At 44.2% G+C, this 23,135-nt stretch overlaps 1 protein-coding gene across 4 annotated transcripts in view; it reads left to right on the top strand.

The window, feature by feature from the left end:
* LOC143956503 (NACHT, LRR and PYD domains-containing protein 3-like) overlaps positions 1-23,135 on the top strand; it is a 202,852-nt gene that overhangs the window by 37,249 nt on the left and 142,468 nt on the right. For all 4 annotated transcript variants that reach the window (XM_077466704.1, XM_077466705.1, XM_077466702.1 and 1 more), the window contains one exon: positions 10,164-10,341. In XM_077466704.1, coding sequence (XP_077322830.1) covers positions 10,164-10,341 — 178 coding nt within the window. The remainder of the gene's footprint in view (positions 1-10,163; positions 10,342-23,135) is intronic.

Genomic DNA, 23,135 nt, shown 5'->3' with positions numbered 1-23,135 from the left:
ACATCTCCAGGAGAAGAAGAAGAACAAGAAGAAGAACAAGAACGGAAGGCGGCGGCGGCGACAGAAGACCGGGCCACCGCCTGTAAAAGAGCTACAAGAAGGCGCGGTGGCCCGGCAGAAGAACCGAAGGCGGCGACAGAAGAACGGAAGACGGCGACAGAAGACCGGGCCACCGGACCAGGCGCGGTGGCCCGGCAGAAGAACCGAAGAGGGGGACAAGACCCCCGAAGTCGGGAGAAGAGGCCGGCGGCGGGGAGGAAGAAAGCCGGACTCCTCCGCTAGCAAAAGAGCTACACACACATAGCGGAGGAGTCCGGCGAGAAGACCCCCGAAGACGGAAGACCCCCGGAGCTGTGCAATAAAATATTTTTTCTCTGTGTTGTGTTTTTTATTGTACTTTAGTTCACAGGTGAATGGGTAGGGGTACATTGTACCCCATACTCATTCACATAGGGTGGGGGGCCGGTATCCGGGGGCCCCCTTCTTAAAGGGGGCTCCCGGATTCCGATAAGCCCCCCGCCCGCAGACCCCGACAACCAACGGCCAGGGTTGTCGGGAAGAGGCCCTTGTCCTCATCAACATGGGGACAAGGTGCTTTGGGGTGGGGGGGCCGCGCGGCCCCCCCTTCCCCAAGGCACCCCCCATGTTGAGGGCACGCGGCCTGGTACGGCTCAGGAGGGGGGGCGCGCTCGCTCGCCCCCCTTTCCTGGCCAGCCGGGTAGCGTGCTCGGACAAGGGTCTGGTGTGGACTTGGGGGGAACCCCCACGCCGATTTTTTTCGGCGTTGGGGTTCCCCTTTAAGCCCATTCCAGGCGGCGGAGCCCGCGACGTCTCCTTCGCGGGCCCCGCCTACCTGCACACGCGCTCGAAATGGGCGGATTTGCCTCCGCCTTACGTGGGCGAGTCCGTTCATTTCAAAAGTTGAGCGAACTGTTTGCCCAACCTTGTTCGTCAAACAGTCCGCTCGTGTGTGGGCAAGTCCGCTCATGCAGATTTTGAGCGGACTGTTTGATGAAACTGTTTGCCGAACAAGGTTGGGCGAACAGTCCGCCCGTGTGTACGCGGCCTCAGTCCAAGATTATATAGAGAAAATATTCGACAGAGAAAAAAGATTTGACAGAGAGAAAAGATTCTGCAAGATACTGTCCTAAAAAGTGTTTGGGGACCCGGGTCCTGCCCAAGGGGACATGTATCAATGCAAAAAAAAGTTTTAAAAACGGCCGTTTTTTCGGGAGCAGTGATTTTAATAATGATTAAAGTGAAACAATAAAAGTGTAATATTCCTTTAAATTTCGTAGGGGGGGGGGGGTTGTCTATCGTATGCCTGTGAAGGGGCGCATGTTTCCCGTGTTTAGAATTGTCCCTGCACAAAGTGTCATTTATGCAGGAAAAAAAGTCCTTTAAAATCACTCGCAGCTATTATGAATTGTCGGCTCCCGTAATACAGAGAACACTCATTGAAAGTCATTGATAAAAAAATAAATAAATAAATAAATAAATAAATAAATAAAAAAAAAAAGCGTGGGGGTCCCCCAAATTCAATTACCAGGCCCTTCAGGTCTGGTATGGATATTAAGGGGAACCCTGCCTCAAATTTAAGAAATAATTTGACGTGGGGTTCCCCCTAAATATCCATAACCAGACCCTTCAGGTCTGGTATGGATATTAAGGGGAACCCCGCGTCAAATTTAAAAAAAAATTGATGTGGGGTTCCCCCTAAAAATCCATACCAGACCCTTTATCCGAGCACGCAACCTGGCAGGCCGCAGGAAAAGAGGGGGGGACGAGAGAGCGGCCCCCCCTCCCTCCTGAACCGTACCAGGCCACATGCCCTCAACATTGGGAGGATGCTTTGGGGGTCTGTGACCCCTCAAAGCACCTTGTCCCCATGTTGATGAGGACAAGGGCCTCATCCCCACAACCCTGGCCGGTGGTTGTGGAGGTCTGCGGGCGGGGGGCTTATCAGAATCTGGAAGCCCCCTTTAACAAGGGGACCCCCAGATCCCGGCCCCCCCCCTGTTTGAAATGGTAAGGGGGTACAAAAGTACCCCTACCATTTCACAAAGAAAGTGTAAAAAATGGTTAAATAAAACAAACACACTTTTGAAAAATTCCTTTATTAAAAATAAAAAAATAAAAAAAAGATTCCAGCGGCGGTAATCCACTCTTGCTATCCAGCGACGGACGGTCATCTCTCCAGCGATGTCTCATCTCATCCAGCGCAGCGAATCCATCCTTCTTCTGTCTCCGTGTAGGAGACACTGCAGGCATTCCGGCGGCTGACGTTTCTTATATACGGAGGGCGGGGCCACCCGTCACCTGACCCCGCCCTTCTCTGACGCAAGGGGAAACCCGGGGTTCCCTGTGACGTATGGGTGACCCCGCACCCCTCTGATGTAACACAGGCAGGTTTCCGTTACATCAGAGGGGGGCGGGGTCACCTATACGTCACAGGAACCCCGGGTTTCCCCTTGCGTCAGAGGGGGGCGGGGTCAGGTGACGGGTGGCCCCGCCCTCCGTATATAAGAAACGTCAGCCGCCGGAATCCTTGCAGTGTCTCCTCCACGGAGACAGAAGAAGGATGGATCGCTGCGCTGGATGAGATGAGACATCGCTGGAGAGATGATCGTCCGTCGCTGGATAGCAAGAGTGGATTACCGCCGCTGGAATCTTTTTTTTCTTTTTTTATTTTTAATAAAGGAATTTTTCAAAAGTGTGTTTGTTTTATTTAACCATTTTTTACACTTTCTTTGTAAAATGGTAGGGGTACTTTTGTACCCCCTTACCATTTCAAACAGGGGGGGGCCGGGATCTGGGGGTCCCCTTGTTAAAGGGGGCTTCCAGATTCTGATAAGCCCCCCGCCCGCAGACCTCCACAACCACCGGCCAGGGTTGTGGGGATGAGGCCCTTGTCCTCATCAACATGGGGACAAGGTGCTTTGAGGGGTCACAGACCCCCAAAGCATCCTCCCAATGTTGAGGGCATGTGGCCTGGTACGGTTCAGGAGGGAGGGGGGGGCCGCTCTCTCGTCCCCCCTCTTTTCCTGCGGCCTGCCAGGTTGCGTGCTCGGATAAAGGGTCTGGTATGGATTTTTAGGGGGAACCCCACGTCAATTTTTTTTTAAATTTGACGCGGGGTTCCCCTTAATATCCATACCAGACCTGAAGGGTCTGGTTATGGATATTTAGGGGGAACCCCACGTCAAATTTTTTCTTAAATTTGAGGCAGGGTTCCCCTTAATATCCATACCAGACCTGAAGGGCCTGGTAATTGAATTTGGGGGACCCCCACGCTTTTTTTTTAAATTTTTTTATTTATTTTTTTATCAATGACTTTCAATGAGTGTTCTCTGTATTACGGGAGCCGACAATTCATAATAGCTGCCAGTGATTTTAAAGGACTTTTTTTCCTGCATAAATGACACTTTGTGCAGGGACAGTTCTAAGCACGGGAAACATGCGCCCCTTCACAGGCATACTATAGACAACCCCCCCCTACGAAATTTAAAGGAATATTACACTTTTATTGTTTCACTTTAATCATTATTAAAATCACTGCTCCCGAAAAAACGGCCGTTTTTAAAACTTTTTTTTGCATTGATACATGTCCCCTGGGGCAGGACCCGGGTCCCCAAACACTTTTTAGGACAGTAACTTGAAAATTAGCCTTTAAAATGAGCACTTTAGATTTTGAACGTTGGAGTCCCATAGACTTTAATAGGGTTCTAAAGTATGCTATATACTAGCTCCGTTGAATCTTCTTTATACATTGACAGACACCATAAGCCTTCAAAGACAGATTCGACCGTAATTCATGTGGATTTTCGGACGAATGCAATTTTTGAACGAAAAACGAAATAAATAAAAACGAATTTCGGGAGTAACTAAATAAATTAAGTTTTCAGACGAAAACGAAATTCCGAAACGAAATATTTTACTCTGCACATGTCTACGCTCCACAATAAATAATAAATGGAATAAATAAATAAATAAATAAATATATAACAATAAATAGTGCACGAAATAGTATAAATAACTAAATGTAACTACTCAAAGCTCATTAATTCAAATGTACACCTTCTAAAGTGCATCAGTGCCAACCAAGCAATGTCCAATCCAGTGCAATGTGAATGATTGGATACTCCAAACATAAAAAAATAAAGTGCATACAGTGAAGATAAATCAATGCTAAAAATCCAATAAAATTAAAAATATGTCTCAATCCATAAAGTGCATACAGTGTCAAAAAATATATAGGTAAAGAAAGTCAGATGAAGGATAAATGTGTCTTTGTCTATAACATCAAAACAATCCATATTCAATCATGCAATATGGACATGATCTTTGGTTTATGGCTGAGCACCTAGAGGGGACTGCCTGTAGTACCTAAACCAGCTGATAACAACATTGTAACTGCTGGAATTAATAAATGCTGTTTACCTTACAGCAGTGAGGTAAGGTAGCCATTGCACTCAGTGTGTGGACACTTTATTTCTGAGGATTCACGAGATCACCGGTGGATTTATTCCTTTGCTCACGGAGTCAGTGCATTTCATGGCACGGTGTGGATTTTTATATATATATTTATAATCACAAATAAAAACACTTTTGTATATTTGTTTAAAATAAATTCAAATATCTCAAATTAAATGAATATATTTTTATTTTAATTAGAATACAACCAAATCACACAGCAAACAAACATTACAGATAAGATCATTTTACACCATTGTAAAATTTTTAATTAGATAATATATAACAAAAAAAGGAATAAAAAAATGACACTAAAGCAAAATATAAAATTAAAATTAAATCATTATTGTATTTTTTTTTTTATGTATTGTTACAAATATGACATTATTTAGATAGTTCAGGAAAACGCGTTCTGTGTTTTTTTAATGCTTCGCTAGTTTCAGGCCTTTCCTCTGAAGCTGGTTTGCAGGCATGTCCAAATCTTTTGGTTTCCATATTGTATGCAAAGTACCATCAGCTATCAACACTGTGTCAGACAAAATTTTAAAAACATGGTCATTTGAAATTTTTTTTGTACACATTGCGTACTATCCATTTCTTCCTACCTCGAGGAAATTCCAATTTTCTTGGAGCGGAGATTTCAGATCCACTAGCGTCTTTTTTTGATTACTTCAGCAGGCAATCGCACAACATTGTTATTGTGATACAATGCGGCAAGTTTTGTTCTTGCCTCCATTGAATCGTATTTGAAGTGTAGTCTTTTAGGACGGTATTTCAAAATCATGCCATGGTATGTCTCAATTCTACCTGCCTGACAAAATAATGTCAAGTGTTTGATATCCTTCATTATTTGTGCATCCATAAGAATTGTGGACAATGCATTGAATGCAGGGCTATTTTTTTTATAATCCAGGGAACCTTAGTTGTATCATAATCTTTAGAATGCAATCAATTATGTGTAATTTTTCCAACTTTCCACACATGCCCATTAACTATATGGTGTAGCAGAGAATCCCACCTTTGTTTAAATTTCTCCTCGTCTCCATCGCATGTTTTGCTACACCAATAAAAATGGGCAAGCATGGCTCTAATCCATGGCACAATTGGACGATAATCCTTTTTTTTTTTTGAGATTTGAAGCAATTTTATTTTAATTTTTTTTTTGCATCGTGCCAAATATCAAATTGATGATCAATTGTTCCATATTTTGGGGTCGTCAATAATTTTTTAATGCCCGTGTGCATGTCGGTTCCTACAATTTTAACATTCAAATTTTGTTCTCTTATCCTGTCTAAGGTTTTGGTGAAGCCAAATTTTTCCATTGCTACAGATGATGTAGTTTGGGACACCTGCACCAATTCAAAGTCCACAATTTTTTTTGGTAAATATCTCCATAAGGGTGTATGCTAAAAGTATTTTGCACAAAATCCTGGGCTATCGCACTGCCCATCACCGACCAGGAATAGAGGTTTACCTGTGAATTCTTTAATAATATCAGCATGATTTAAATTCCAATTATGATCGATAGCAGGGAATATTAATTTTCTTTGATAAATATTGAAAGTTGAATTTTCAAAATATTACTATCCCTGACAAATCAAAAATCTCTTTAATTTTAGCATAAGTACCACTGGTTAGACAAATGGCACCTGCCAATAGCACATTGCCTGCTGCATAATGATTGAATTTTGGTTGGCTTTGCCACAATTTTAAAGGATGCAGCAAGATACACGTGTACACGTAGAATAGACCACAACCATTGTGCCAATTGTTTTTTTTTTTCTATTTTAACCACTTGCCGACCAGCGCACGACGATGTACGTCGACAGAATGGCACGGGCAGGCAAATGGGCGTACATTTACGTCCCTTTAAATTTTCCGCCCTGCCATCGGGAGCGCGCCGCCGGCGGCGCGCTCCCGCGCTGGTCGGGACCTCCGTGAGTCCGGTCGCGGGACCCGCGGACTCGTTTGCCGTGGGCATCCCCGCGATCGTCGCACGGAGCGGCCGAATGGAGAAGTGCCGTTGTAAACAAAATTTCTCCATTCTGCCTAGCAACTAGTGACGCTGATCTCTGCTCCATGTGATTGGAGCAGAGATCAGTGTTCACTAAATGAAAGCCCAACCCCCCCCCACAGTTAGTAACACGCCCCTAGGAACACTTAACCCCTACACTGCCACCCACTGGTTAACCCCTTCACTGCCAGTGTCATTTACACAGGAATCACTGCATTTATATAGCAGTGATTATTGTATAAATGACAATGGTCCCAAAAATGTGTCAAAAATGTCCGATGGGTCCCCCACAATGTCGCAGTCACAATAAAAATCGCTGATCGCCGCTATTACTAGTAAAAAAAAATAATAAAATATTATTAATAAAAATGCTATAAAACTATCCCTATTTTGTAAACGCTATAACTTTTGCGCAAACCAATCAATAATCGCTTATTGCGATTTTTTTTTACCAAAAATATGTAGAAGAATACGTATCGGCCTAAACTGAGGGAAAAAATGTTTTTTTATATTTTTCTGGGGGATATTTATTATAACAAAAAGTAAAAAATAATGCGTTTTTTTCAAAATTGTCGCTCTATTTTTGTTTATAGCGCAAAAAATAAAAACCGCAGGGGTGATCAAATACCACCAAAAGAAAGCTCTATTTGTGGGAAAAAAAGGACGTCAATTTTGTTTGGGAGCCACGTCGCACGACCGTGCAATTGTCAGTTAAAGCGACGCAGTGCCGAATCGCAAAAAGTGGTCTGGTCTTTGACCCGTAAATTGGTCCGGTCTGAAAGTGGTTAAGAATTCTTGAACAGCATGTTTTATCTGGACACAGCATGCTTATCAATAGCTAGTCTAACAAGCTTTCAAAAACAATTAATTTTTTTTCCTTGACAAAATTCTGAGGGTAGTCTTGTGCATCATGCTCTTGGGCATCAGCCACACTTTCCTGTAAACTTAGATCACTTTTGCGTGGTGTATCCACATCGGATTCATGGAATGTTGGGTCATCATAGTAACCAAGTTTACGCTTTGGTCCTATGTCTGGACTGTCCGATGTTACATCGCAAATTGACTGGCGAGTTTGTGTTGTCGGGGGGGGGGGGGGGGTAGGAAAACCAGAAGATATTGGGGATACCACACTCAATGGTTCCACTTCTGGTGAAGTCATTATGTCTTCCATGATATTTACATGTGTTACGACACTTTTACTTTTGTAGTGTGCATCAGGTGTCGATGCTTTGAGTGGTGACATTAATTCTCCATCATACATATATACATCGGCAATTTTTGCTATTTTGTAAATAGCTATCTTGGGACTGGTCACAGTGAAAATCAAAAAGACCTATTTGTGTTCCGACATCATTATGTTGTAGCATTGTTGGTTGTCCTTCCTTATGGCACTTGCAACAGCACGTAGTCACGTCACTTGTCGCAGACTGTGAAGTTCCCGCCGTCATAAATTCTGTTCTTGCTCTTTTTGATGCTCTTGTTTGCAACTGATGTTTGGTTGTTTTTTTTTTTTGCAGTGGTTGTAATGAAAATGGTTGGTAGAAAACCAATTTTAAGTTTTCTTCTAACACCTTGCATGTAAACACAATCGTCGACAAAGTGTGTGGAACAAATTCGGAAGTAATCTCCTCGCTTATCTGCCAGAATATGTGGAATCAATTCTTCGATCATTCTTTGATCAAAACTGGCATTATTCAACCATGATTTTATCACATCTGCATCTTTTGGAAAGCTAAAAAGTGAAATATTACAAGTCTATTAAACGTAACAAATAAAAATAAATAATTCACGTATATACCCATATTTTTTTTTTAAATAATTTTAATTTAAAAAAATATATATATATATATACGAGGAGGAATATTTGAAACATTCCACAGTTTTAATTATAATATTATGTTAAAATGTAAATTTAATGTTTTGACAAAAAAAATTATTTTTTTATCTATTCTAACTCACTTGTTCCCATTTTTCAGGCTTTAGGATGTCCATTTTCTCTGTAAAAATAAACTTTAAAATCTCCAGACTGTTGTCATCTTGCCTGTGGGCATGTGAAGCCCACAGGCATCCTCTTCCGGGATACTGTGCCGCTGATCGACCAGCATGCCCTGCCCGTCATATCCCCGTTCCCGCGTATGTGCAGTAACTTTAATTAGGAGCGCCATCAACAGCTCAGGTTGCCATCACAACGGGCGGCGTCATTGGACGTCCCGCCCCATTGTGATGGCAACGGAGCGTTTAAATCATGCGATAACTCACACTAGGCCACCGCAAAGACTTCTGGGAACAATCACAACAGCTAGCACATGGTTAGGCCCAACATTGACTCAATCAGGAACTAGAAATTGCCATTTGCAGGCATAGACCATTGGTCCCTTGTAATATAGCACAAAAAATAAGAAGTCTTTGTGTGCTAGCTTACCTATGGTGAATTACTGCTACCAGTAATCCCTCTTCAGGCCCTGCCAGCCCTCCTGGCTGCAGCTACCCAACTGCCCGCAACATCACAGTCCTTACTGTGGGCTCTGCACCCATTCCAGACTACACATGCCCAGTCCTTTCAGGCATGCCTCTCCAGTCCTCCTGACTGTGCCTGTCACTGGCCCTCCTAGCCACACACACACACCGGTGGTTCCCTTCTGAAGACTTGTGCAGCAGTACTAGCTCCTGCTGCCCTTTCTGACTCCTCTTTGTGCCTCCTGTCCAGATATTTCATGCGTTCTTGAAGGGATCCTTCCTGCGCCCGAGTCCCAGGCCCAAGGTCATTCTCCTCAGAATGAGGAGCGCCCTCAAAGGTCCAGACAGCCAGGCACTCCATCCTCAGTTCTTCCACCCGACAACTCCTCCCCAGCTAGGGTGACCCTGGGTATATCAAGGAGGCCTGTCCCCTGTCAATCTTAGATGGTGATTGGTCAAGGCTCCCTGAGATACCTCAGACAGCTCCACCTCTCTTCCCATCCACTCTTCTAGAATCCTCAGCTAGAGGGAGGTAACCGATGATTGATGCTATCTGTGAATCACCAGCCTACACTGAGCCACTCCCAGCCCACTCAAATCAAAACAAACAGCTCCTAGCTAGGCCTGCCTAAATCTTCCCGCCCTCACACAAATCCTGACTCTAGCACCTACCTAAGCAGAGTGTGCTACATTTATAAAGAAAACGACACCTGAGAATCAGGAGAACATGGATCAAGCTCTTCATATCATTATCAGTAACTTTATTGGCAGGAAGCTTTTATATTATTATGAGGGAAAAGGGGGGTGGGGGATACCTGTTCTTAACATATCCAGTCCTTGTTAAAAATAACATTTTAAAAAGCAAGTTTAGTTTGATTGCTGAATAAGTTGTAGTTTTAGTTCACTTTCAAGCATAATACTTTTCTATACATTTCACCTTCCCTGTTTAACAGAATTACCTACAACTTGGAAAACTACTCCACTCTGAATTTTATTTTAAAATTTTCAAAAATGAAAATTTTTACCCAAAAATTAGAAAAAAGTGTTTTTTTCCCCATGTCTTCAAAATGTTGGGAAATGTTACATCACTAGTTATAATCCAATCAGAGATGTATACTACTATAAAATGTCATGCTCTGATCAGTGGGGTATATATACTTTTGTCCCAACTGTATGTGTGTTTCAGACCTCCCTGGTAAGAATAATATGTCTGTTTCAGAAATACCGGACAATAAAAGAAGGATCGGGGGTCGTTTGCTTCTCTCACACCTTGTTACAAGATATTCAGGATCAGGGAAGAGGAGCGGTGCTTGGACTCTGGGAATGTCTCTATGCATTGAAGAAAGATCATCCTCACCCTAATTTATTGGCAGTTCTGGATGAGATCAGACAGAGAGGTAACAGGACTTTGTGTTTGTAATAACATTTGGGTCAGTGATTGGTGTGCAGACTATTGCACAAGGGTGTGCTCCCCAAAGCTAAAACACACATGCATGTATATGTTAGACATGTGCATTTGTTTTTGTCCGAATGCATTTTTGTCTGAATTTCGGGTGTTTTCATTATCATTTTAACAAATGATAATGAACGCGCAGTATCCAAAAACCCAAAGATCCAACATAAACAAATGCTTTATTTTCGTTTTTGTTTGCAACAGTTTGATATATATAGTAGATTCAACATGACGCTGACAATAGCGATCTGTGTCCATGGTCGAATGTGCCTAACCTTAACTCTATTAGTCCAAGATCATGCGACATAGAGAGAAAAGATTTGAAATGAAGAGTCGACGAAGCATTCTCCGCAAGCGGACATTTATGGCAAATCCTCCGCCCATAGGCTATACAGTGGGGATCGAAAGTTTGGGCACCCCAGGTAAAAATGTGTATTAATGTGCATAACGAAGCCAAAGAAAGATGGAAAGATCTCCAAATGGCATCAAATTACAGATTAGACATTCTTATAATATGTCAAAAAAAGTTAGATTTTATTTCCATCATTTACACTTTCAAAATTACAAAAAACAAAAAAATGGCGTCTGCAAAAGTTTGGGCACCCTGCAGAATTTATAGCATGCACTGCCCACTTTGCAAAGCTGAGACCTGCCAGTGTCATGGATTGTTCTCAATCATTGTCTGGGAAGACCAGGTGATGTCAATCTCAAAGGTTTTAAATCGCCAGACTCATCTGACCTTGCCCCAACAATCAGCACCATGGGTTCTTCTAAGCAGTTGTCTAGAAAACTGAAACTGAAAATAGTTGACGCTCACAAAGCTGGAGAAGGCTATAAGAAGATAGAAAAGCGTTTTCAGGTGTCAATATCCTCTGTTCGGAATGTAATTAAGAAATGGCAGTCATCAGGAACAGTGGAAGTTAAAGCAAGATCTGGAGACCAAGAAATATATCAGACAGAACAGCTCGCAGGATTGTGAGAAAAGCAATTCAAAACCCACGTTTGACTGCACGATCCCCCCAGAAAGATCTGGCAGACACTGGAGTTGTGGTACACTATTCCACTATAAAGAGTTACTTGTACAAATATGGTCTTCATGGAAGAGTCATCAGAAGAAAACCTCTTCTACGTCCTCACCACAAAAATCAGCAATCAGCAATTTGAACTTTGCAATTGAACATATAGACAAGCCTGAGGTATTTTGGAAACAAGTTCTGTGGACCGATGAGGTTAAAATAGAACTTTTTGGCCGGAATGAGCAAAGGTACGTTTAGAGAAGAAAGGGCACAGAATTTAATGAAAAGAACCTCTGTCCAACTGTTAAGCATGGGGGTGGATCAATCATGCTTTGGGGTTGTATTGCAGCCAGTGGCACAGGGAACATTTCACGAGTAGAAGGAAAAATGGATTCAATAACATTTCAGCAAATTTTGGAACTTGGTAACTTGATGCCATCTGTGAAAAAGCTGAAGTTAAAGAGAGGATGGCTTCTACAAATGGATAATGATCCTAAACACACCTCAAAATCCACGGGGGATTACATCAAGAGGCGTAAACTGAAGGTTTTGCCATGGCCTTCACAATCTCCTGACCTCAACTTTATTGAAAATCTATGGATAGACCTTAAAAGAGCAGTGCGTGACAGACAGCCTGTCAGGAAGATCCTCCTCATGGACGTCCGAGCGGCGAAAGTCGCAGAAGATCTGTTGCCCAGTTTCAGGAGCGTTACCGCGATCGGCGGTGCGCGCGTGCACGCGGGTGCGCGCGCGGCCGTTTGACGCAAGTTGGAGCCAATAGCGCTATTTAAACTGGAGCCATGCTTCTCTGCCTTGCTGCCTGATCAACAGCGTTCCTGTGCTTCCTGGAAACCCGTATCTGAACCTGTACCTGTACCTGTATCCTGATCCGTATCGTACCCGGCTTGTTCCCGACTCTGCTGTTTGCTGCCTGCCCCCCGACTTTGGCTTTGTACCCGACTACTCTTCTGGATTCCGTTTCTGTACCTGATCTGCCCGCCTGTGCCTGACCTGGACTGTTACACCATCTGTCAACTGTGAGTTGCTTGCTATTGTACTACAGGACACCTCCCAGTCCTCCGCAATATTTGGCTGTACTCCTTCTGCGTTTGTAGCCTTCTACCTCTGGCTGCAGACTACTGGACTCTTCCACTTCCGCTTATCCATTGCACCTGCATCCGTTGTTGGACTACAATACCCCTCCGTTGTTTGTCACTCCTTGCAATCACTTGTATGCCGTTGCTGGACTACAGGAACCCTTCTGCTGTCTGCTGAACCTCACCTCACCTTTGCCTGCATTCTGACACCGGACTACAATACACCTCCTCCTTCAACGGTCTTCTGTCTCTACCACCTGCTATCCAGTCAGGCACTTGTGCCCCTCTGTGCTCCTGAGCCCCTGTCACCACTACCAGGGTCTCTCGAGTCAGAGGTCTACGAGAGGCCACTCCCTGCACTCCGGGCTCTGCTTAAAGGTACGTGACACAGCCCAGAAATCTCAAAGAACTGGAACACTTTTGTAAGGAAGAATGGGCAAAGATACCTCAAACAAGAATTGAAAGACTCTTGGCTGGCTACAAAAAGCGTTTACAAGCTGTGATACTTGCCAAAGGGGGCAGTACAAGATATTAACTCTGCAGGGTGCCCAAACTTTTGCAGACGCCATTTTTTTGTTTTCTGTAATTTTGAAAGTGTAAATGATGGAAATAAAATCTAACTTTTTTTGACATATTATAAGAATGTCTAATCTGTAATTTGATGTAATTTAGAGATTTTTCCATCTTTCCTTGGCTTCGTTATGCACATTAATACACATTTTTACCTGGGGTGCCCAAACTTTCGATCCCCACTGTATAAGAATTCTAATGTTGATTGACTAGTAATAATAATTAATAAATATAATTATTACTAGTGTCATACAACATTAGAATTCTACTATAGCTTGTAGGCGGAACATTCGACCGGAAATGTACGATTGCGGCGTCGTGCAGTTTAGCTGCTCCGTCGAATCTTCTTAGAACATTCAACAGACACCATAAGCCTTCAATGACAGATTCAACCTTAATTATTTCAGATTTTCAGACAAATGCATTTTTTAACGAAACAAAATAAATAAAAACTAATTTCGGGAGTAAATAAATAAATGTATTTTTCGGACGAAAACTAAATTCCAAAATGAAATATTTCAGTGTGCACATGTCTAGTATATATACACAGACACACACTTATAAATATAAACAAACATTTCTAAATGTATTAAAACATGGAGGGTGTCAGTAGGGCAGAAACTGGTGTCAATTTGACAGTGGATGGTGTCTGTTGGGCAGAGACTGATGTCAGTTGGGCAGTGGATAATGTCAGTTATTTTTCATTTTTATTATTTTTTAAATAATTTTTTGCAGTATTTTTTATTTATGATTCTTTTAGAAGCCCCACTGGGGGCTTTGTTGAAATATCAGGAGTCTAAATTGGCTTCTGATGTCTCACTTTGCGACAGAGAAATGGGCTGAGGACAGAGAATCCCTAGTCCCTTTCCTTGCAGCGTCAGCTACACTGGGCAGTGAATGAATCGGAAATGCTCTGTACTAAGCAACTTCCTGTTTATTGACAAACTGAAGCCTAGTAATCAATGTTTACTAGGCTTCAGTTCTGAGTGAACACAGTGAGTGATCGGTGCCAATTGCTCACTGTGCTCATTCAGAAAAGGAAGCGGCCAGTAAATGACACAGCCCCGGACAGCAGGGGGAACTGTGCTGCATGAGGACGATTAGGGTGTGGCACACCTGGCACACACCCTGCGCATGCCTATGGAACCAAACCTGGGGCACAGTACTGGCATATGCAGCTGGAGGGAGGAAGCACATTATGTAGCAGTAGGGTGACCACAGGTCCCAGATTGGCAGGACAGTCCCGCATTTTGGAGGTCTGACCAGGGTCCCGGGCACCTTCATCCTGGGACAATAAACTGACACATACACCCCCCCGTGCCGATCAAAATTCCCCCAATAAAGGCTGCTGCATCGCTGCTTTACTTACTAACAGTACTTGTCCTGGCCGTCCGAGACCCATTTTACCTAGTTGCACCACTGGCTCTACACTGCCCAAACTGGTTGCTAGAACCACCTGGCATCTGGCATCTAGCAACCAATGATGCCATGTCAACACAGAGCAAGGTTGGAGCCCCAGGATTCAGTGCAGAGGAGGATTTAACTTCCTCCTCCACCTCGCCTAGTCCACCCACCTCCTCCTTAACCTTCTCTGGCAGCATGCTCAGAGGGAAGCAAAGTGCCAGGATTTGGGAGCAACTCTCAATACTCAGAGGTTAGGCCAGGCACTGGGGATGGATGAAATACCACGTGTGTCATGAGGCACTGACGGCAGAGAGGACAGCAGATGAGCTGGCAGCAGAGGACAGATGACACCCTCAGAGGGATGGGAGGAGGACACATCCTTAGATCTCAGGGGTTCATGCTGGGACTTACATCTACTATTTCTAGATTATCAAAAGAAAATGATTTTTATTTTTTTTTTACACTATACAGAGCATCCGGAAAGTATTTACAGCGCTTCACTTTTTCCACATTTTGTTATGTTACAACCTTAATCCAAAATTGATTAAATTCATTATTTTCTTTAAAATTCTACAAACAATCCCCTATAATGACATGTAGCGGATGACATTTTGGACAAAATGTCACACGCATGTAAATTTAGTTTTGCCTCAGAACAATAGGGGTTCTGAGGGTAATTGTGTAGGTAGGCCTTAACACCAGTCTGGCCAGGCTGTGTTTGGAAGTTCTGCCTGGTCATGTGAGCGGTGAGGTGCGCATGACAGGCCAGAACCAGGTCTGGTTGGATGCTTAGATATCGGCCGTCTCTGAGCCAATCAGTGGGAGTGCCGGGGCCCGCTGAGGAGTCTGAAAAGGGGTACTTAAGGTGTGTGGGTCACGTGTTTCGGGGAGAGGTGTTCGTGAGACCCGTGTGGTCTGTTCTGGTTCCAGGACCGGGGTAGCCCCATGAGGGGTCCCGGTCACGGGGTGTTCGACACCCCGCAACATGTTCCTGTTGGTTGCCCCTGATAGACCTGTCTGGTCTGGGGTAGAGATCCGTCTGTTCCCGAGTCTCGAAACCAGTTGGTCCGAGGCACAGTAACTGAGGGAGGATTCAAGATGTCCTAGTGTGCTCTTGCCTTGGAGAGGTGTCACAGCTTGTGGAAGTAACCGGGGGAGGACTCTTCGGAGAAGGCCGGCAAGTGGCATCCTGAGAAGTGCCTGGTTACTGAGTTGGGAAGGACATTGACCAATTCACACTTTTCCAGTACCATTGAGGAGACGGGAAACGTTCCAGGTACGGAGGAAAAAGGTTCCTGTTCACCCTTAGTTGATTGTTCAAGTTTTGAGTCAACATGCTGACTGCCATGATCTCTGGCTAGAGATCTGTTCAGCCTTGAAGTACCCAGCTGCGAGTGGCTACTCTCTGGGTGGAAGTAGAGGCTTTGCTAGACCTGCAGTTCAAGGTGCCTGAGTTCTTCACCCCGTGCCCTCTGTTCCCTAAGTGACTGTGTTATTTGAAAGTTCTTACTGCAAAATAAAACCTTCTAAAGATGACTTCATCTGTGTCAGTGTTCAAGTTGTTGGGTATCAACCCTGGGAACCCCTAGACGTGGAAGAGCAGGCCAAGAGAAGGTAACCGGTAAGCCCAATACGTAAAGGCCGCCCTGCAATGGGTAATGGCTGCTACAGACAACATGAAAGAAGTTTTGTCTGAAATCTTTGCAAATTTATTTTAAAAAAAGAAAAAAAATCCCATGTACATAAGTATCACAGACTCCTCCCATGTACATAAGTATCACAGACTCCTCCCATGTACATAAGTATCACAGACGCCTCCCATGTACATAAGTATCACAGACTCCTCCCATGTACAGAAGCATCACAGGCTCCTCCCATGTACATAAGTATCACAGGCTCCTCCCATGTACATAAGTATCACAGGCTCCTCCCATGTATATAAGTATCACAGACTCCTCCCATGTACATAAGTATCACAGACTCCTCCCATGTACATATGTATCACAGGCTCCTCCCATGTACATAAGTATCACAGACTCCTCCCACGTACATAAGTATCACAGGCTCCTCCCATGTACAGAAGCATCACAGGCTCCTCCCATGTACATAAGTATCACAGGCTCCTCCCATGTACATAAGTATCACAGACTCCTCCCATGTACATAAGTATCACAGACTCCTCCCATGTACATAAGTATCACAGACTCCTCCTATGTACATAAGCATCACAGGCTCCTCCCATGTACATAAGTATCACAGGCTCCTCACATGTACATAAGTATCACAGGCTCCTCCCATGTACATAAGTATCACAGACTCCTCCCATGTACATAAGTATCACAGACTCCTCCCATGTACATATGTATCACAGGCTCCTCCCATGTACATAAGTATCACAGACTCCTCCCATGTACATAAGCATCACAGGCTCCTCCCATGTACAGAAGCATCACAGGCTCCTCCCATGTACATAAGTATCACAGGCTCCTCCCATGTACATAAGTATCACAGACTCCTCCCATGTACATAAGTATCACAGACTCCTCCCATGTACATAAGTATCACAGGCTCCTCCCATGTACATAAGCATCACAGGCGCCTCCCATGTACATAAGTATCACAGGCTCCTCCCATGTACATAAGTATTAGACCCCTCCCATGTACATAAGTATCACACGCTACTCCCATGTACATAAGTATCACAGGCTCCTCACATGTACATAAGTATCATAGCCTTTGCTCAATACTTTGGTGAAGCTCCTTTGGCACCAATTACAGCCTCAAGTTTTTGAGTATGATGCTGCAAGCTTGGCACACCTATTTTTGCGCAGTTTCTCCCATTATTTTTGCAGGATCTCTCAAGCTCCATCAGGTTGGATGGGGATGGTCGATGCACAGCCATTTTTTTTATCTCTCCAGAGATGTTCAGTCGGGATCATGTTTGGGCTCTGGCTGGGCCACACAAGGACATTCACAGAGTTGTCCCGTAGCCACTCCTTTGTTATCTTGGCTGTGTGCTTAGGGTCATTGTCCTGTTGTAAGATTAATCTTTGCCCCAGTCTGAGGTCCAGAGAGCTCTGGAGCAGGTTTTCATCACGGATGTCTCTGTACATTGCTCCATTCATCTTTCCCTCGATCCTGACTAGTTTCCCAGTTCCTACCACTGAAAAACATCCCCACAGTGTAATGCTGCCACCACCATGCTTCACTGTAGGGATGGTATTGGCTAGGTGATGAGCGGTGCCTGGTTTCCTCCAGACATGATGCTTGCCATTCAGGCCAAAACGTTCAATTTTTGTTTTATCGGACCAGAGAATTTTGTTTCTCATGGTCTGAGAGTCCTTCAGGTGATTTTTGGTAAACTCCAGGTGGGCTGTCATGTGCCTTTTTCTGAGGAGTGGCTTCTGTCTGGTCACTCTACCATATAGGCCTGATTGATGGAGTGCTGTAGAGATGGTTGTTCTTCTAGAAGGTTCTCCTCTCTCCACAGAGAAAAGCTGGAGCTCTGTCAGAGTGACCATCGGGTTCTTAGTCACCTCTCCGACTAAGGCCCCTCTCCCCCGATCACTCAGTTTGGCCGGGCGGCCCGCTCTACGAAGAGTCCTGCTGGTTCCAAACTTCTTCCATTTATGGATGATGGAGGCCACTGTGCTCATTGGGACCTTTAATGTTAAATGTTTCTGTACCCTTCCCCCGATCTGTCTACAGACAATTTCTTGGACTTCATGGCTTGGTTTGTGCTCTGACATGCACTGTTACCTGTGGGACCTTCTATAGAGTGGGGTGTGCCTTTCCAAATCATGTCCAATCAACTAATGCCGCGTACACACGAGCGGACTGTATGGCGTACTTAGTCCGTCGAAACACATTTCAGCGGACAATCCGCTCGTGTGTGGGCTTCAGCGGACTTTTTCAGCGTGCAGTCTGGCGTACTAAGTATTTCGGTTTTTTCGAAATTCTGTGTGGTCAAGTCTGTTCAGTGGAAAGTACGACAGACTGTCCGTCGGATTGTATGACGAACTAAGTATGCCATACAGTCTGCCCGTGTGTACGTGGCATGAGTTTACCCCAGGTGGACCTCCAATCAAGGTGTAGAAACATCTCAAGGATGATCAGTGGAAACAGGATGCACCTGAACTCCGTGTTGGGTGTCATGGCAAAGCTGTGATACTTCTGTACATGGGAGGAGCCTGTGATACTTATGTACATGGGAGGAGTCTGTGATACTTATGTACATGGGAGGAGTCTGTGATACTTATGTACATGGGAGGAGTCTGTGATACTTATGTACATGGGAGGAGTCTGTGATACTTATGTACATGGGAGGAGTCTGTGATACTTATGTACATGGGAGGAGCTTGTGATACTTATGTACATGGGAGGAGTCTGTGATACTTATGTACATGGGAGGAGCCTGTGATGCTTCTGTACATGGGAGGAGTCTGTGATACTTATGTACATGGGAGGAGTCTGTGATACTTATGTACATGGGAGGAGCCTGTGATACTTATGTACATGGGAGGAATCTGTGATACTTATGTACATGGGAGGAGTCTGTGATACTTATGTACATGGGAGGAGTCTGTGATACTTATGTACATGGGAGGAGCCTGTGATACTTATGTACATGGGAGGAATCTGTGATATTTATGTACATGGGAGGAATCTGTGATACTTATGTACATGGGAGGAGTCTGTGATACTTATGTACATGGGAGGAATCTGTGATACTTATGTACATGGGAGGAGTCTGTGATACTTATGTACATGGGAGGAGTCTGTGATACTTATGTACATGGGAGGAGCCTGTGATACTTATGTACATGGGAGGAGCCTGTGATACTTATGTACATGGGAGGAGTCTGTGATACTTATGTACATGGGAGGAGCCTGTGATACTTATGTACATGGGAGGAATCTGTGATATTTATGTACATGGGAGGAGTCTGTGATAATTATGTACATGGGAGGAATCTGTGATACTTATGTACATGGGAGGAATCTGTGATACTTATGTACATGGGAGGAGCCTGTGATACTTATGTACATGGGAGGAGCCTGTGATACTTATGTACATGGGAGGAGTCTGTGATACTTATGTACATGGGAGGAGCCTGTGATGCTTCTGTACATGGGAGGAGTCTGTGATACTTATGTACATGGGAGGAGCCTGTGATACTTATGTACATGGGAGGAGTCTGTGATACTTATGTACATGGGAGGAGCCTGTGATACTTATGTACATGGGAGGAGTCTGTGATACTTATGTACATGGGAGGAGCCTGTGATGCTTCTGTACATGGGAGGAGTCTGTGATACTTATGTACATGGGAGGAGTCTGTGATACTTCTGTACATGGGAGGAATCTGTGATAATTATGTACATGGGAGGAATCTGTGATACTTATGTACATGGGAGGAATCTGTGATACTTATGTACATGGGAGGAGCCTGTGATACTTATGTACATGGGAGGAGCCTGTGATACTTATGTACATGGGAGGAGTCTGTGATACTTATGTACATGGGAGGAGCCTGTGATGCTTCTGTACATGGGAGGAGTCTGTGATACTTATGTACATGGGAGGAGCCTGTGATACTTATGTACATGGGAGGAGTCTGTGATACTTATGTACATGGGAGGAATCTGTGATACTTATGTACATGGGAGGAGCCTGTGATACTTATGTGCACGGGAGGAGTCTGTGATATTTATGTACATGGGAGGAATATGTAATAATTATGTACATGGGAGGAGCCTGTGATACTTCTGTACATGGGAGGAGCCTGTGATACTTATGTACATGGGAGGAGTCTGTGATACTTATTTACATGGGAGGAGCCTGTGATAATTATGTACATGGGAGGAGTCTGTGATACTTGTGTACACGGGAGGAGCCTGTGATGCTTCTGTACATGGGAGGAGTCTGTGATACTTATGTACATGGGAGGAGCCTGTGATACTTATGTACATGGGAGGAGTCTGTGATACTTATGTACATGGGAGGAATCTGTGATACTTATGTACATGGGAGGAATCTGTGATAATTATGTACATGGGAGGAGCCTGTGATACTTATGTACATGGGAGGAGCCTGTGATACTTATGTACATGGGAGGAGCCTGTGATGCTTCTGTACATGGGAGGAGTCTGTGATACTTATGTACATGGGAGGAGCCTGTGATACTTATGTACATGGGAGGAGTCTGTGATACTTGTGTACATGGGAGGAGTCTGTGATACTTGTGTACATGGGAGGAGTCTGTGATACTTATGTACATGGGAGGAGCCTGTGATACTTATGTACATGAGTCTGTGATACTTATGCACATGGGAGAAGTCTGTGATACTTATGTACATGGGAGGAGCCTGTGATACTTATGTACATGGGAGGAGTCTGTTATACTTATGTACATGGGAGGAGCCTGTGATGCTTCTGTACATGGGAGGAGTCTGTGATATTTATGTACATGGGAGGAGTCTGTGATACTTATGTACATGGGAGGAGTCTGTGATACTTATGTACATGGGAGGAGCCTGTCATGCTTCTGTACATGGGAGGAGTCTGTGATATTTATGTACATGGGAGGAGTCTGTGATACTTATGTGCATGGGAGGAGTCTGTGATACTTATGTACATGGGAGGAGTCTGTGATACTTATGTACATGGGAGGAGTCTGTGATACTTATGTACATGGGAGGGGCCTCTGATGCTTCTGTACATGGGAGGAGCCTGTGATACTTATGTACATGGGAGGAGCCTGTAAAACTTCTGTACATGGGAGGAGTCTGTGCTACTTATGTACATGGGAGGAGCCTGTGATACTTATGTACATGGGAGGAGCCTGTGATACTTATGTACATGGGAGGAGTCTGTGATACTTGTGTACATGGGAGGAGCCTGTGATGCTTCTGTACATGGGAGGAGTCTGTGATACTTATGTACATGGGAGGAGCCTGTGATACTTATATACATGGAAGGAGTCTGTGATACTTATGCACATGGGAGGAGTCTGTGATACTTATGTACATGGGAGGAGCCTGTGATACTTATGTACATGGGAGGAGTCTGTGATACTTATGTACATGGGAGGAGCCTGTGATGCTTCTGTACATGGGAGGAGTCTGTGATATTTATGTACATGGGAGGAGCCTGTGATACTTATGTACATGGGAGGAATCTGTGATACTTATGTACATGGGAGGAGTCTGTGATACTTATGTACATGGGAGGAGTCTGTGATACTTATGTACATGGGAGGAGCCTGTGATACTTATGTACATGGGAGGAATCTGTGATATTTATGTACATGGGAGGAATCTGTGATACTTATGTACATGGGAGGAGTCTGTGATACTTATGTACATGGGAGGAATCTGTGATACTTATGTACATGGGAGGAGTCTGTGATACTTATGTACATGGGAGGAATCTGTGATAATTATGTACATGGGAGGAATCTGTGATACTTATGTACATGGGAGGAGCCTGTGATACTTATGTACATGGGAGGAGCCTGTGATACTTATGTACATGGCAGGAGTCTGTGATACTTATGTACATGGGAGGAGCCTGTGATGCTTCTGTACATGGGAGGAGTCTGTGATACTTGTGTATATGGGAGGAGCCTGTGATACTTATGTACATGGGAGGAGTCTGTGATACTTATGTACATGGGAGGAATCTGTGATACTTATGTACATGGGAGGAGCCTGTGATACTTATGTGCACGGGAGGAGTCTGTGATATTTATGTACATGGGAGGAATATGTGATAATTATGTACATGGGAGGAGCCTGTGATACTTATGTACATGGGAGGAGCCTGTGATACTTATGTACATGGGAGGAGTCTGTGATACTTATGTACATGGGAGGAGCCTGTGATACTTATGTACATGGGAGGAGTCTGTGATACTTGTGTACACGGGAGGAGCCTGTGATGCTTCTGTACATGGGAGGAGTCTGTGATACTTATGTACATGGGAGGAGCCTGTGATACTTATGTACATGGGAGGAGTCTGTGATACTTATGTACATGGGAGGAATCTGTGATACTTATGTACATGGGAGGAGTCTGTGATACTTATGTACATGGGAGGAATCTGTGATAATTATGTACATGGGAGGAGCCTGTGATACTTATGTACATGGGAGGAGCCTGTGATACTTATGTACATGGGAGGAGCCTGTGATGCTTCTGTACATGGGAGGAGTCTGTGATACTTATGTACATGGGAGGAGCCTGTGATACTTATGTACATGGGAGGAGTCTGTGATACTTATGTACATGGAAGGAGTCTGTGATACTTAGGTACATGGGAGGAGTCTGTGATACTTGTGTACATGGGAGGAGCCTGTGATGCTTCTGTACATGGGAGGAGTCTGTGATACTTATGTACGTGGGAGGAGTCTGTGATACTTATGTACATGGGAGGAGTCTGTGATACTTGTGTACATGGGAGGAGTCTGTGATACTTGTGTACATGGGAGGAGTCTGTGATACTTATGTACATGGGAGGAGCCTGTGATACTTATGTACATGAGTCTGTGATACTTATGCACATGGGAGAAGTCTGTGATACTTATGTACATGGGAGGAGCCTGTGATACTTATGTACATGGGAGGAGTCTGTGATACTTATGTACAT

This window comes from Lithobates pipiens, unplaced genomic scaffold (genome assembly GCF_037356315.1).
Source record: "Lithobates pipiens isolate NorthernLeopardFrog02 unplaced genomic scaffold, aLitPip1_a1.2 Scaffold_37, whole genome shotgun sequence".
NCBI classification, from domain to species: domain Eukaryota; kingdom Metazoa; phylum Chordata; class Amphibia; order Anura; family Ranidae; genus Lithobates; species Lithobates pipiens.
This window is presented reverse-complemented; position numbering and strand designations above follow the sequence as displayed.